Source organism: Podarcis erhardii (assembly GCF_964252035.2).
Source record: "Podarcis erhardii genome assembly, chromosome: 8".
NCBI classification, from domain to species: domain Eukaryota; kingdom Metazoa; phylum Chordata; class Lepidosauria; order Squamata; family Lacertidae; genus Podarcis; species Podarcis erhardii.
Genome location: NC_138499.1, coordinates 11,054,337 through 11,070,584, shown reverse-complemented (window position 1 = coordinate 11,070,584; position 16,248 = coordinate 11,054,337). Strand labels below are relative to the sequence as shown.

Sequence of the window (16,248 nt, the reverse complement as noted above, 5' to 3'; positions counted from 1 at the left end):
CGATTAGCACCTTTGAGTGCCAGGGAGAAAAACGGCTAAGCTAAACTGGTGTTTTCGGCTGCCACAAACCTCCCCCCCCCCAAAAAAAATTTGCTTCTTTCTTTTTTTGCATGCATGTGTACATGCTATATGTTAAATATGTGACAGGTATCTCTTTCCTTTCAGTTTGCATGGAAAATGGAAAGCTCAGTGGAATGCACAAATCTATAAAAATGCATTTAACATGAAAAAAGTTCCCTTTCTCCCAAGACCCTCTTAGCCACAGTTGGATTTCATTTTGGCCTAGTTCACCCCCTTGTTCTCTCCCTCTTTTCTCCTTCGCGGTGAAAGGACTGGATCGCTCTGGTTAAAGCTGCGGCGGTGGCCGCTGCCAAAAACAAAGCGGGAGTTAAACCTCGGACCAGCGCGAACAGCAATAAAGACAAAGAGGAGAGAAAGTGGTTTAAAGTTCCTTCAAAGAAGGAAGAAACGTCAACCTCAGCAATTGTCCAGGAAGTTCAGAAGAAGGAAGAGCAGCCTACATCCAGTGAGACACTTGGTACAACTAAATTTTTATACATCCTTCCCCACCCTGCCGCAGAAAAAGTAGACTGTGTTGGGTGGGTGTTAGCAACCTGTCTATTACCTCCCCGGGTGACTTAGATTTATGAAACAGCAACTGCAAGCAGAAGAACTTCCATGTTTAAAAACATCAGATAAAGCTGTCACACACTTTTGAATATTCTTTCAGAAATCAGTAAATAAATCTTCTGGTGTCTTACTGCGCTGCACAATATATTTCTTAAGTATTTGTGTTTGGGCAAGGTTTTTTGAGATATGACCTTATTCTGTGGTTTCATCTCTTATAAACGCAGGATTCCCTCTAGTGGACGTCCCAAAGATTGCCTTTGCACAGGCAGAGAATGCATTGGCGCACAAGAGGAAAAATAACCTAGGCAACTCATTTCAGGCAAAGAGGGCTCGGCTTAACAAGATCACTGGTAAGCTCTCCTTTAAGACTTGGCATTGTGGCTGCTTTTGCCTTTGTTTGCTACAAATATCCATACTTCTACTCTAAGTTGCTGCATTGTGTGCATGCTCACGTGCTGTGCTTATTTTGCATTGTCGGGGAGCTTTCTAAATTTTTGAAAAGTGAATTGTTCATTGGTTTGGTGCTATTGGATCATTCACATGAGGTGCTCTTTAAGTGTGTATTAGGAGAGAGTGGGGTCATTTGTATGACATTGGTCACATTGCCATGTTGATTAGCTGTTCTTTAGATGGATAGGAACCGACTTGCTGGATCAGACAAAAAGTGTATCAAGTCCAGCTTTCTGTCCTCAGTAGCAGCCAGGATATGAAAGTGATGTTTGCCCTCTACATCCTGTACTATAGTTAGAAATATAGAGGGGATTCCATTACTTGGGAGTGCCTAGTCACTTCTGACATGCCCCTGTTTCCTTCGTCTAATCCTTACTCTCTGTTAAATATCTGGGGACCACATTTTAAGAAATGACAGTGTGATGGGGTTGCTCTCCCTCCAAATACTCTGACTATCTTCGACCCAGCCTTAGACACCTGACTTTTCAGGCCTTGACAGTGACCAGGAGACCTTTGCATAATTAAGAATAGGGTTTTGTTTTTGCCACCTACATCCCTTTCTTGGCCCATTGGTGATCCATGCCTTAAAGTTGCCTCTCACCTGGATTATTGTAACATGCTCTGTGGGGCTCCTGTGTTTGAAAACCATTTAGAAACTTGAGTTGGTTCAGAATGTTGCAGCCAGGCTTTCTATGGGGCTGGGATATAGGAGGGTTCATGTTACCCCAACTTCACTGACTGCCTATTCATTTGTGAGCGCAATCCGAAATTCTGATTTTGACCTATAAATCCTTAAATGGCTTGGGATCAGGTTACTTACCACTTCACTGCTTGTTCATGTTTGGTTACTGTTTTCAATATACACCGCTCAGTTCTCCTTAAGGAGAAAGAACAAGGTAGAAATTATTTCAAATAAACAATTAGTGCTGTTCCTTACGACTGGAAATTTCTGTTGATTAGAAGAAACCTAGGGAAACTTACAAGCAGGCTCAGCTGAAAAGCATGTTTAATTGTTTTGGGCTTCTGGCTTGCTTTTCTCCATCAAAGAGAGGCCAAAATGTTATCTTGCCTGCTGGGTCTTCTAATTCAAGTTGGAAACCACATAAACCCTGTTGCTTTATAATAAGAAACTGACTTCATGGTCATACAAATATATTTTGGAAGGCAGCATATAAATGTGCTCTGCTCTCTCTGCTTTTATTAACCTTATACTTTTAATCAAGGTCAAGGTTTACTTGTATCATGCATAAATATGACAGCATCAAACTGCAAGTCTGCATTAAAGCTACACTCCCACTATGTTTTTATATATGCTGGAAGCCACCCAGAGTGCCTGGGACAACCCAGTCAGATGGGCAGGGTACAAATAATAAACAATAATTTTTATTATTACAAACCTTATAATTCAACTGAAACGCTGATTGACTACTGATTAACAGATTTTATGAGCAACAAAGAAATACGTCATTATTCATCTCAGTTACAGTGGAACCTCGGTTGGGGAATGCTTCGGAAGCCGAACAATTCAAAACCTGAATGCCGACAACCCAGAAGTTAACGCTTCTATTTTTGAACGATTTTCGGAAGTTGAATGGCTTCCCGAGACTTTTTTCCTCTTTTTTTGCTATTGACTTTGCAGCCAGCCCATTGATCCTTGGTTTTCAAACGTTTTGGAAGCCGAATGGTCTTCTGGAGTAGATTAAGTTTGAAAACCCAAGGTTCCACTGTACCTCTATCTCACTGAATAAAAACAACAGTTTTACCTGTGATTGACTGTTGCAACAGTTATAATTAGATGCTGCTTACCTGTTACATCACTGTACAAAGGGCTATAAAACAAGTGATATGAGAAGGGCCCAGTGACATCTAACTTGCAATTACAAATTTGCTTTGGCGGGCGCCCTTCAGGAATTCATGTGTGCATGCTCATACTGCAGCTGCAGTGCAGTAGCAGTAGGTGTATAAGGAAGAGAAGACTTCCCTCTGTGGGGTGCCATTTTTTAAAAAAAGAAAGAAACCAGCCTGGGAGGGTTCCTGCAGCTTTAGTCAAACCCAGGTCTTGCTGCTGGAGAACATACTAAGTCTGATTTTAGTAAGATCCTTGCATTCTTATTCGCGTGTTTGTCAGAATGCATGCAGGCTTGAACTGGGTCGAGGGCATGTGTGGAAGCCCTGCCCCCAGTATCCCAGTGCACACGGGTTGCACTGAAGATGTACAGGCAGCCCTGTGTAGGGAAGCTTTTAATGTTTGATGCATTACTGTATTCTAATATTTTGTTGAAAGCTGCCCAGAGTGGCTGGGGAAGCCCAGCCGGATGGGCGGGGAATAAATAAATAAATAAATAAATAAATAAATAATTCTATGAAAACAGGGTCTGGGATTAGATGTGCCACTGGCCTGATTCAGCAGGCTCTTCTTACCCTCTTAGACAGGGTTTAGCAAACTTTTTCAGCAGGGGGCGGGTCCACTGTCCCTCAGACCTTGTGGGGGGCCGGACTATATTTTGGGGAAAAAAAATGATGCAAGAGCACCACAAGCCCTTGTGTCTTGCGAGCGGCAGGGTCTGGCGGCGGTGATGGAGGGACGGTTAGCGGCACGCGAAAGTGGCTGCTGCTGACAGCAACAAAGCCCAGCCCCCTTCCTCCTCTAGGCACGTCAGGGAGAAGCCAGGAGGAGGGAAGGAGGAGGCGCCACCGCCACGTGAGGGAGAGGGAAAGTATGCGCCCTGGCGATCCATGCGGCGATTCCTAGACCATCCATGGGCTGGATCCAGAAGGCAGTTGGGCCTGACCTGGCCCTCGAGCCTTAGTTTGCCTATCCGTGTTCTTAGATGTTCTCACGTCCAGCAGGGGTCCTGGAAAACAAGGCTCCTAATCACAGGCCACTTCTAAGCCTATTCAGCTGAATGTAGTTGGCATCTCCTTTCATATCTTGGCTCTCAACTTCTGAAGCTTGGAAGCGGAGTTGGCAGGTGCAGGGATGTTGATGGCAGGGCTTGAGTGAATGCTCCCTCCTCACTTTGAAGCCTGCATGCATTTACCTGAATATATATAGAAGACTTTGGGCACCAAGGGTTCTGTCAAAGCCAGTCAGGACAGCGTAAAACTACCAGTCAATAATAAATCATCAGACTTTGCTGTTTCAACCTTGTGTTTCCATAAAGCATGTAGATGGAGTCTACTCAGATCCACCCATAAGATATACTTGTCGTCAAGTAGATGGAAGTGAATTCAAAACAATCCTATCTCTGTGTTCCTTTTTCTTTTGCAGGGTTGTTGGCATCCAAAGCCGTCAGCGCTGATGGTGCTGAAAAAAAGGAAGGCAACAAACAAGCAGCTCCAGTCTTGGAGCAGGTATGAAATTGTAGAGTTTGATTCTTTTGCAAGGGTCCTACTGGAATGTACCATGGGAAATATCAGGTCCATGATGTTAACGTTGCTCTGCCAGACAGAAAGTAAATAGGGGACTAAAGAATTATGTTTACACTTCTGCATAAATGGAGTTAATGAAAGCAAGTCTGCAATCCTAAGGATGCATAGCATGGAAGCAGGTTCAAATTTAAGTCTGGGCTTGACTTCTGTGGTATGGACCTTAGGATCAGACAGCTTGATGTCCCAGATCGTGGCTACCTTTATTTTCATAAGCGAACATCCCGAGAATCAAAAGCTCAGAGATGTCTGTCCCCAGGTACCGTTTCAATATAGCTGGAATTGTGCCCACAAGTGGCTTAGAAGACCCTTGACACAAATTCAGTTTGTGCTTTTCGACACAGGGTTTTTTTGGGGTTTCTTTTTTTACATCTGCCAGAACTTCTTTTGTAAGAAGTTTCCTTTCTATTGTAAGAATTGGTGTTGTAAACTTGTATGTGTTTTATGAAACTGTTCAATGAGCCATACCTTTTTTTGCTAGGATGTATATTTTTTAATAAATACGAGGAAAAAAGAAGACATTAAAAATATCTTAGGGGTCTGGTTTGAGTCCACATCTAAAGTGGAGGATGGCCACATTGTCTCCAGCCTGTTCCACTCAGTTGAGTTTTCTCCGGTCGCGCATTTTGTGCATGGCTGTGCCTACTATTAACAAGTCTTGATAAGTAACCACAGTCGTAGGTGCTGCTTTTATGCTATTAGTTGACACATAGGAATGACTTCCAGGAATGAGCCTGTATCTGAAAATGTGCTAGATATGTTAGTTTATAGGCATGTGCACACAGAGAAGGACAAACTATTCTTCGAAGCCCCTACATGCTTATTAATTCCATTTCTTCAGAACATTCTCATGGTCTGCAATTTGGATGCAGAAACAGAAGAAGAATGACTATCCATAAGCAGGTAGCCTCCCGTGCCATATGTGGTTGCAACCCAGCCTCCTAACTCACGAGTAGGCGTATTGTCAGGGAGAATTTCAGTCTCCAGCTTAAAACCAAGCTCTTTCCAGCTTGCAACTCTTTAAACTGGGTGCTTCCCAGTCAACAGAGCCAACATAGCTCACCTAGCCTGCCCGCTCATTCTTGAAGAAGAGGGCAATCCTCTAAATTCACTTTACCTGCAGCACCCCACCCCCCGCAAGTAGAGCTCTGGTCACTGATCCCTCCCGGGGTTTATACACGTGCGCCTTTGCTTGGCCAGAACCCGTAAACTAAAAGCCATACTGGAGTCACTTACAGACCCATTGCATGATGGTGCCTTTGACTTCCTGTTCTGTTTTGAAGCCTGTGCATCAAACAGGAAGTGAAGGCGGACAAGAATTGGTGTTCTGCTCACTTTGGCCACATAGGCTGCAACCCCACCCACCCAGTTACTGACAGCTTCCCTTGTGGATTGGTGGAGACACCCACAGGATGATGTCACAGGTGCATGTGGGTTGTTTCCTGGACTCCTGTTCACCTTCCCATAAACTACCACGTTCAGCACATTTCAGGCAAGAATGAATCAAGGAAGTGTTTCTGTGTTAGTTAATTCTACCCGAAAGGTAGCTAAAGAGAGCCCTAAATCTATACACCTTTTTAATTTATTCAGATCAGAGCCTTAATATAGTTTTTAATGTGGATTTTTGTTGTCTAGTGGGTAGTTCGTTTCTTTTTTCTTTTTTAAAAAGACCCCCCTTTTAAGAAGAGTGCTTTTCGTCTACCACAACAAACCCCAACCCTTTTCTGAAACATACCCCCATATTGCGTTAAATAATTGGGTCAGAGGAAGTAACCTATACAAGCAACTACATTTCCTCCCCACTCTTTCCCCTCATTAAACCTGTGCTGGTTTTGGTAGCTCATTAATTATGGTATGTGCAGCTTTCACTTACTCCCAGTGCAGATTTCACCATTGAGCCTGGATTTAGGAATTGGGCCATGGAACCGGAAGTCAATTTCCCCCTGCCCTTCTGTAACTGGCTTTGGAGCTGTGTGACTCCCAAGCCAGATGAAAATGGATCTGATACTCTCCTTAACTCACTTGTATGTTTGAGGGGAAATGTTTGTGTGTGTGAGAGAGAAAGAGATCCCACAACTTCTCCCGATCCCTAAACTAGGGTTCAATTGTGAGTTGTGACTAGGTCTTAACAGCCCTTTTTGAGTCACTGCGGTGTCAATGCATTGCCGTAATGTATTTTTACTTTTGCTTAAGAGCTGAGAATGTGTTGCTATGCATTGCAGCTTCTTAAGGCAGTACTGCATGTTTCAAAGAACACACGGCTGCCACTAAAAATGGCAGGCTGCTATTGAGTCACCTCCATAACATCTAGCCTAGTGGCCTTCAAACTATTTGAATCCGGAGCTCTTGTTTAGCTCCAGTCTGCAAGATAGACACAGTTCTAATTTATTTTACTGTTCTCGCTCTTTTTCTTTTTTCACTTCCTGTCTCCCTATCCCTCTGCTCTTCCTACTGTCCACCCCACCCCCCTTTTCCAAGCAAAAAGTACAAGCAAAAAGTAATATGGTGGTGGCACTTAGAGCATGACTCATGACCCACCATTTGCAGGCTTTGCCATTGTAGCCCTTGTCCTGATGTCGTGTGCTTTCCCTGCAAGAGCAGGGGGGAAAGCACATTGCAAGTGACATTAGGACATGCAGTAAGTGAAATAGACATTATGGAAGGTATGTGTGTTTGTGTTGGCGGGTGTGGGGTGAGACTCAGCATAGGAATTAGTATTTTTCCAGTGGCAGCGTTGTGTTTTTTGTAACATGTAGTTCCACCCTTACCTTTTTCTTCTTAAGGATAAAGGCTGCAGCCCCCAAATTGGCTGATCAAGTAGTTGTAGGCATCATAAAAGCAGAGGTGCTGGAAGGCACTCAAAATGTGAAAACCCAGCCCCTTAAGCCCTCTTCTCTTGCTCACTTCTTAACCATGCCCACACCAAATGCTCCACGCCCTTACAAAACCTGGATTTGATTCTGCGGATAAACCCACATATTCCAGGACCACAGTATGCAAGAAAAACAGGGAATTAGACAGACTATTTCTCACCAAATGTGCCTGGCAACACATAATGGAAAAGCAATCTTTTTTGTGGCATCCCAATGAATCTGCCCCCTAGGAAATAGTTTGGGGCATTGCAGCCAGTTTCCTTCTACAGTGTAGACATGCAGCCCCCCCCCCCCAAATTAAAATAAGTTATGGAATGATTGACAACCTGATGACTCTTCCACAAACAGTGCAGCACTAACCTTAACTTACCAAGCAGAGCCACTATTGAAACTATCTCAGTTTTGCAGACTTTGTTCTGTAGCAACAAAATACTTGTGTATTTTAAACTAAACATGGCTGGTTTTTGTTTCTGTCGGAAGTTTACAATTGCGTATCTACAGGTTGTTGTCAGCATTTCAAATTAACAGCCTATGAAATGTGTCTTTGCAAACACTTTGGTTATGTGGACTCTTCTTTTATAAATTGTTTAGTTATTAGCAAATGTTCTCACGGGAAACCAAACTTGAGCTTTTTGCTTCCCCCTCTCTTTTTTGGTAGGAAAAATTCTGAATTTGCACACCTTTTTAAAGTTAGCCACTAGCGCCGTTGAAACAAACGACGACTGAGGAGTGAAACCTTAGAGGTCTTGGGCAGATGTAACACTGGCTCCCAGCAAAAAATAATAATAAAAAAGGCATGCAGATTGGAAGCCAGACATATGAGCACCTCAGAGTGATCCTTCCCACCTAGTATTAGTCATGGTTTAAAGTTACATCTAAATAAATGCAAACCACGGTTCCTTTAGAACCCACGTGACCATGGTTTTAAGTGGGTTTTCAAACCATGGTTATAGGAAACCCCAGTACATGTTAGTTACGGTCTGCATCAGTGCATATATGACTCTAAACTATGGTTAATTTAGGGAAAGGAATGGAGGAGGGAGAGCATTCTTTCATGAGTCTGGTTCCCAATTTGTATTTTGAGGGGAGCCAGCATTAATCCGTCTCGGGCCAGAATGACTTTGCAATGGCTAAGCTGTCTACAGCGATAACATTTATGGTTAAATTATGGCTCAGTCCCCCCCCCCAAGTGTAATACAGAGGAGAATTTCAGGCCAGCAGTCTTATTAGGCTGCTGATCCCCCCCACTTTTCTGGTTTACAACTGTTTTAACCCTAAACCCTCAGGTTACATGAAGCAGGTACAGTAGTCTATTTAACTGTATTAGGGTTGGGCCATGTTTTCTTTCCTTTTGAGCAACAACTGCTTAGATGAACGAGTAACATTCGTTTAAGGTTTTTTCTAATGTTTAATTTTGTCCTTGTTAAGAGGTTAAGCACCTTATTAGAACAAGTTTTAAAACCTTGTTTTAAATAATTTTGTAACTTTGAAAGTAATGGTTGCTGTAGTGATGTCTTTCACACATGTGAAGATAAACAATAAAATCATTTATTTACAAGTTACGGCTCTAATTAATTTTTGGTAAATAAGTTTCTCAATCAGCCTAGATATGTTCTGCAATCCTTCAAATCCTTGTTGGACATGAATAAATTATACTCTCAATGTGCATGAATTGCTGGTTCATTGGTAGCTGGACGGGACATTTCACACCACCAGGCCCTTATGTGGTACTTCCAGTGGGGCTTTTTAGTGTCTAGAGTACGAGTGGTGGACAACTTAAGGACTTTATACTCGTTTGCAGACCCACCCTATCCTGTCTTTCATCCGTAATGCCAAATGCAACATTAATCTTACTGTACTTTTGACAAATGCCTGTACCCACTTGGGTGGCTGGTTTGCACATTTATCTGGTGGCACGGACAGGTCGGGTGCGTGATTTGAGAAGACTATAGCAAAAATGGCTCAGTTTAGAAGTTGTCCACTCCTCTTCTCTTACTCTGAATGTCCAGAACCACCGGAAGAGAAAGCAGTCAATACCAAAATTACATTACTTGCGTATACAAAGGTTTGAAAATTGGAGAATGCTCTTGCATATTAGGAGTGTGCCAGCTCTTCTTGCGTGGTGTTCAGCTGTGTTTGTTTGCTTTTACCAAAAGCGGTGACACATAATCTGAATTTCTTCTATGGTTTGATGAAAGGTTTTACTTGCACAGCGATGTTGCCTACCAGATGGAAAATCATTTTTAACTCCATGTGGGAAAGTAGCTACAAACCTAAAATGCTAGTATTTGTTAAACATAGATAGGTCTGTCTTGACACAATTATCCTTTACGTTTATTGGACAAAAATACAATGCAGACAATCACATGTTCGAAAATGCAGTATGCTTTGATTTTTTCCAAATTAATTAGCCTGCAACGCTTTTGTTATGTTTTTGTTGTTGTTGGAGAAAACGTGTGATATCCTAATGCAAATACATGTGGTGACATTCAGATCACTTCGGGGGTGGAAATCCTGAATTGTTGTTTTTTTAAAAAAAATATATATAATAATAATAATAACAAAGGGACACTGCCAGACTCTTCATGTCTTGTTTTAAAATTGAACTGAACTTGCAGAGAATCAGGGACACCGCAACCACACACCTAATTGTAAGCTGTTGGGACTGACAACAATTAAAGCAGAATATTTGCTTTCTGAGGGGGGCGGGTAGTGCTTTGAAGAATTAGCGGTAAAGTTGCTATGGTAATGGTGTCTGCAGAAACGTGGCAAAAAAATTGGTTTTGTTGAATGTATTAGTATGATTGAAGAGCCACTACGCGTTCAGTTTATGAGAACTGAAGACATGTTTACGGCCTCACATCCTGACCCAGAGATCCATGTGTAGTATAGGCTGCAGGTGTAGATTCCACCTCCCCTTTCTATAGAGAATGAGCCCATCCGCACATTCATTGAACTGCATGTGGGGATCAGTCTTTCTCTGTTGAAACGAGGGGGGAATCGAGAAAAGGAAATTAAAAGGGCATATCCAGGCTCCTGCACCTTGGAGCAGCTCACTGGATTGGGATGGTGGTCTTTGGCTGAGTCCCCTTTTTGAAGTTTCAGCTTGCTTATTTCTTAACTTTGTTTATTATTATTATTATTATTATTATTTATTTGTGGGGGTGGGGAATGTTCTGAAAATGTGCTGTTGTTAAGTACTGAAGTTGCTTTTTAAAAAAAATAAATCGAAATAGAATACAAGAGCTGCAATGAAGAAACTGCAATAAAAGTATCAATTTCTTATTATTTATTCAGGAGATATCACCTAAGCCTCAAAGTCAGAAAAAAAATGAAGCTGATATTAGCAGTTCTGCCAACATTCAGAAATCTGCACTGTTGCCCTCAACTTTGTCTTCAGGAAAGGCTCGCAGCAAGAAATGCAAACAAGAATCTGGAGATTCTGCAGGGTGTATAAAGTCCCTTAAATCACCAATTTCCCCAGAGTTAATACAAGTGGAGGATTTGACCCTGGTCTCCCAGCTTCCTTCTTCTGTGATAAATAAAACTAGTGAGCACAGACATTTTAAAACATACCATAATTACTTCTATTACAGTCATATTGGGAAATAATCATCATTGGGGTGGTTCTTTTTCTTTCCTTTTTTTTCTCCTTTTCTTTTGAATGTGACTTGTTTTTAACAGACTGGTTTTTTTTGGGGGGGGGGGGCTGGGAGAGTGGAATGCAAGTGTGACATGGGATAGTACATGCAATTAAGTTCACCACTGAAGTTATCCCCTACACCCAAGTCCTTAGTAGCCAGTACTGGAAACTCCTTGCACATCGGTCATCTGAAAGGAGGAAGGAAACAAAACCCAAACCAACTCTTTTTGCCGCTTCCAAAAGTTTTCCTATGTGGTTGCCTGGCAGTTTTGGGTTGTGTGTGTGTGGGTTTTTTGTGTGTGTGGTGTATTTTTTATTAATTTTTTTGGTAAACCCATTTGTTCCCAAGACGGAAATATCAAACACACACAGTATGGCACTTGTACGATGGCAGAAATTCATGGCAAGAGCCCAACTCGTCATGTTACACGGAGCAGCAAAGGCTACAGCTGATCTGCTTTGGAGGCCCTGATTCTTCAAAAAGAAGATGAGCCATTCTTGTGTGGTGTTGGTGTTTTTGTTTCTGTTTTTGTTGCTGTTGTTCCCCCACCATCACCCTCATCCTTGAGAAAATCTACTGGTATGATTTGCCTGCTGGACCTACTGGCTCTTGCTCTCTGTGTGACAATTCCTCTTACTTTTAGTGCTATAGAAGACAAACAAAAAAACAGGTTTCGGTCCCTGGGATGAGGGTCCAAAGGAGGCTGGTTTAGATGGAGGAACAGGAATGTTCAAAACTGCAAGAAAACTGATCAGCGAAATGTTTGAAATTGTAGAAATGTCCAAATCCCTCTGGTAGGGAAATGGATGAGGATAATACTTGCTTTCTTCTGCCCCCCCCCCCTTTTCAGACCGTACCATTTAACATTTCCCTGCCAGAGGGTTTAATCCCTTGTCAGCCGTAAAGTAGAGAATGGGGGATTCTGTCAAGCGCTGCTCTAGATCTTTTGCATCTCTCCGGGAAATGAAGAATGACACACAAAAAACTTCCTAGGGCTGCTTTCTTCCATCTCCGAGTTAAAATTATCTTCCACTGAATGTTATGATCCAGCCGTGGCTACTTAACAAGTCTCGCTGATTTGAAAGGGACTTGCACGCACCTAACGTTTGGCTGGATTGTGCTGCTAATTAATTGAGAAGGGGGAAACAGCTTGTGCAAATGTAATTCTCTCCCCCTGCCCCCCCCCCTTTTGCACTGAAACGCTTCATCAGTCTATGACACTCTAAATCTTCCCTCATTAAATGTTGCCGTCCACACTTGTTGCGATTGCACATGATGTCGGTAAGTAACCTTCACTGAGGATGATTTGTACCTTTTAACAATGCAAAGATAGCACTGTAAAGGAAATCCCTCTTAACAATCTGCAGCTATTGTGGTAGACTTGAAAACCATAGTTATAGCTTTTGTAGAGAGTTGAGCATTTTGCAGGTCTTCCCCCCCCCCTTTCCTCAGTTTTTTTAAACCTGGGGATTATATATATATTTTTCCAATTATGAAACTTCTTAAGCTGTGTTTATTTTAATTTATACACTGCTTTTTGAGAAACATTTTACATAAAGTGGCTTCCATTGGATCTAAAGTTGTTTACAATATATAAAATAAAAGAAGCATCCATTCCACAAATTAATAAATAAAAGAGCAGAACAACAGAAGCTAAAAATGCACAACATAAAATCCCCTGTATATTGAAAGCCGCTGAAAGGAGGTAGGTTTTCAAATTAAACTTCATGGTGCGAGCTTTTAAAGTGATCGCTTGAATGTAGATATGTGGAAATTAACTTTGCTGAGTTCACTTCCTCCAAACCATTGCAGTCCCGTTGCTTTCAGCAGAAGAGTTAACCACGGACTTGAATTTCTTCCACTGAAATCAGTGAGATTGCAAAGTGCTTTGCTTTGGTTGAATTTGAACCCATTGGAAACCTCCGCCCCTCCCAAAAATAAATTAAAAATCCTGGAATTTGACCAAAGGAAAATAAAGGACCCTTCATGCCTCTTGGCAACTTCCCTATGTATAACTCTTGTGTATAAATCAAATCCAGCATAGTTCACTCACATACGCATGATTATGAGATCATTTCAATATGCATAGCAAACACAGCTTGCTGTATTAGTGGTAGCGTTGGAGGAAGGGGGTGAGGAGCAAAATTCTAAAACTGAATCCAAAGGCCCAGTATTGGGATTCACTGAATCAGTGATATGATAATGGCTTACAATGGCATGGCTAATACGAGGCACTCCAGATCTTGTTGTCATTCACCCTTTGCCAGGCTCCTGTGTTTTAATGGAAGTTCTAGTCCACAGCACCTGGCAAGCATGTTGACTTACCCCCTGGTTTTAACTAACGATTGCTTAGTGCATTATCAAACCTACCATACTTAATTTCTCAAGGATGTTATAAGCTGGAACACATGCGTGTGTGCACACACCTTCATTCCAAGGTAGCTTACATGCTATTGAAATTATAAATGACTATAAAAATCAAGTGAAACAGGATTTAACCGATTTAGTACATTCAGACCGAAGTAAAAGAACAATAGGCACATTGTGAGTGCGTTTCCAAAACCTAACCGAAAGGCTAGCGCAACAAATAAGTTAATATTAGTTGCCGAAAAGTTACCAGGCCCTGCAATCCCACAGAGGGCATTCAGCAGATATTGCATTGTTGCAAAAACAATGGAACAGTTTTGTATCAGAAAGTTTATCATTTTTTGCTTCCTTCAGGAATGTTAAGAAATGGTATGCTCTGCATTTATTTATAACATCCTATTGTGGGAACAGGGAACCTGTGGTCCTCTAGTTGTTGTTGGATTCCAGCTCCCATCATCTCTGGACATCAGCTTGCGCTGATGGGGGCTTGAAGCCCCAACAACACACAGACAACCACAGGTTCAGCATCCCTGGTTTATAATTTTCTCCTAGCAGTTAAGAAGGAAGTGAGAGAGTCAGAAATCAAATGTATCAGGGAGCTTAGGTATATTAGTGCTGCCTATGACCTTTTGTGCCAGATTTGTTCCATCACAAGGGACCCCCCCCCCCATTGCAAGCCTTTTCATTAAAAGCCTGCTTCTACTAACTGAAGCTAAAAACCATTCCTCTAGTCTCCTGGTATCCCCCATTTTTCTATTTGTAAAGAGCGATGCTGTGATAGATGGGGAACCACTTAAGGCAAGCGCCTTATGACCTCCTTAGAAATATTAGAGTAAGATGATGACCTGTGTCTGCTTCATGAACATTGCAAGGTCTCTTTTTAGGTCCATCACAGCCAGTGAGTGCCCTTAGATCCTTCAAAAATAGCCAGCGGAGAAGAAGATCACAGCGCTTAGCGACTGGTTCGTTGCCTCATGGTTCACTAGAAAAAGTTCCTTCTCCCTCTCCAGTCACTGATAGAAAAGTGTTCTCCATCAGTGCCCCAAATCAGCCGCCAGCATTACTGGAGGGTAATGTATTTCAGTCTAAAGTAAAGAACCAGAGAGAATCCAAGTGTTAAACGTAGGACCTTCGCGAGACATGTCCTGCCAGACAAGAACTTCTGGCTAATAGATGAGATCTCTGCCACGTTAGGTGTGTAACTCAGCGACCTCAAGGAACGCGGTGCTTGTCTGTCGTTTAATATCCCGTTCTTTCTTTTATGTAGTTCCCAATGTTGCTCATGTCTCCCTTGAGAAGCGTGGACTCTGCCTCCCTCTTGACTTAAGCCGCAACTTGGATGTGTCGGCGCTGTTAACTGCGGAGGCTGCTTTCCGCAGTGACTACCCCATTAAAGAGAAGGAAGATAATCAAATGGTGTTGTGCCATTCTTCTAAAGCGGCGACTGATGACAAAGTAGCCCCAGTGGCATCAGGTAAAACGTCAGCGGGTTTCAAGAGTGTATTGGGTCATGCAGAATGCTATAGGCCACTGCGTTTAGAACATTTCTGGATGTATATTGTTGTTGTTGTTTAGTCGTGTCCGACTCTTTGTGACCTGACCCCATGGACCAGAGCACGCCAGGCACTCCTGTCTTCCACTGCCTCCCACAATTTGGTCAAACTCATGTTAGTAGCTTCAATAACACTGTCCAACCATCTCGCCCTCTGTTGTCCCCTTCTCCTTGTGCCCTCCATCTTTCCCAACATCAGGGTCTTTTCCAGGGAGTTTTCTCTTCTCATGAGGTGGCCAAGGTATTGGAGCCTCAGCTTCATGATCTGTTCTTCCAGTGAGCACTCAGGGCTGATTTCCTTAAGAATGGAGAGGTTTGATCTTCTTGCAGTCCATGGGACTCTCAAGAATCTCCTCCAGCAGCATAATTCAAAAACATCAATTCTTTGGCGATCAGCCTTCTTTATGGTCCAGCTCTCATTCCATACATCACTACTGAGAAAACTGTAGCTTTAACTAAACAAGATGCTGTCTAGATGTATATTAGAGTATGTGGTTTTTTTTGGAAAAAAATATATTTGATTTTTCAAGTATAAGTTAAAGATTCCTCTGAATCTCTGGACTTCCCACCCTCTCCCATCCATAAGTCCCATTGTCAACCCTTTCAACTGCATATTATTCAGTAGTCCATATTTTACATTACTCCGTTGTCTCCACTATATTTGCTACACAACAAGTGTTATTGCAGTCCTGCTAACGTTTTCATCTGCTTACAGTGGTCTTCAAGATAAATTATAAGTCTTTCGCATTCCTTATTAAAGTTTTGGTCTTCTTGGTTTCTGAGCTTCCCGGTCAGTTTTGCCATTTCAGCATAGTCCAACAGTTTAATTTGCCACTCTTCTCTGGTAGGGACTTAGTCTTCTTTCCATCTCTGGGCTAGCAACGTCTATGCAGCTGTCGTTGCATATGTTTAGAGTATGTTAACTCATATAGGAAATACATTGTGTGAATGCAACGAGCATGTGTGTGTGTATCATTCAGGTACACTTATCTGTAAGGAGAGGTTGGTTGAATTCTCTTGTTTCAGTGTGTGGGTCCACTTTTCATGCCATATTGTATATGAAAAGGACCCTACTATTTGCTGTTTTAGTTATGGCCGTGTTTGGCCACCCCTTGGGCCACTAAGCTGTGTATCCAACTAAGTCATTGTGCGCACCAAACTCCTCCTCCTTCTTCTTCGCACCCCCTGCCCCAAATCTGTTCTGGCGGGTAGAGAGGGAGGGGAAGTTCAGTTGTGCTTGCAGAAGTCATTCCACTCGGGCAGTGATTTAGTCGGATTCCACCCACTGTAGTTAGCCATGGTT

The 16,248-nt window shown here is 42.4% G+C and overlaps 1 protein-coding gene and 1 long non-coding RNA gene across 6 annotated transcripts in view; both read left to right on the top strand.

The window, feature by feature from the left end:
* PHF20L1 (PHD finger protein 20 like 1) overlaps nucleotides 1-16,248 on the top strand; it is a 58,142-nt gene that overhangs the window by 24,962 nt on the left and 16,932 nt on the right. For 2 of the 5 annotated variants that reach the window (XM_081874098.1, XM_081874097.1), the window contains 6 exons: nucleotides 331-538; nucleotides 855-980; nucleotides 4,352-4,434; nucleotides 10,680-10,932; nucleotides 14,278-14,355; nucleotides 14,661-14,867. In XM_081874098.1, the coding sequence (XP_081730224.1) occupies nucleotides 331-538; nucleotides 855-980; nucleotides 4,352-4,434; nucleotides 10,680-10,932; nucleotides 14,278-14,355; nucleotides 14,661-14,867 (955 nt within the window). Of the gene's footprint in view, nucleotides 1-330; nucleotides 539-854; nucleotides 981-4,351; nucleotides 6,228-10,679; nucleotides 10,933-14,277; nucleotides 14,464-14,660; nucleotides 14,868-16,248 lie in introns of those variants that run through there. The other 3 variants (XM_081874101.1, XM_081874099.1, XM_081874100.1) reach the window with 3 other exon arrangements.
* LOC309349076 lies at nucleotides 10,939-13,599 on the top strand. The gene is made up of 2 exons (XR_014159670.1): nucleotides 10,939-13,158; nucleotides 13,192-13,599. It is a non-coding gene; the product is annotated as an uncharacterized lncRNA (long non-coding RNA).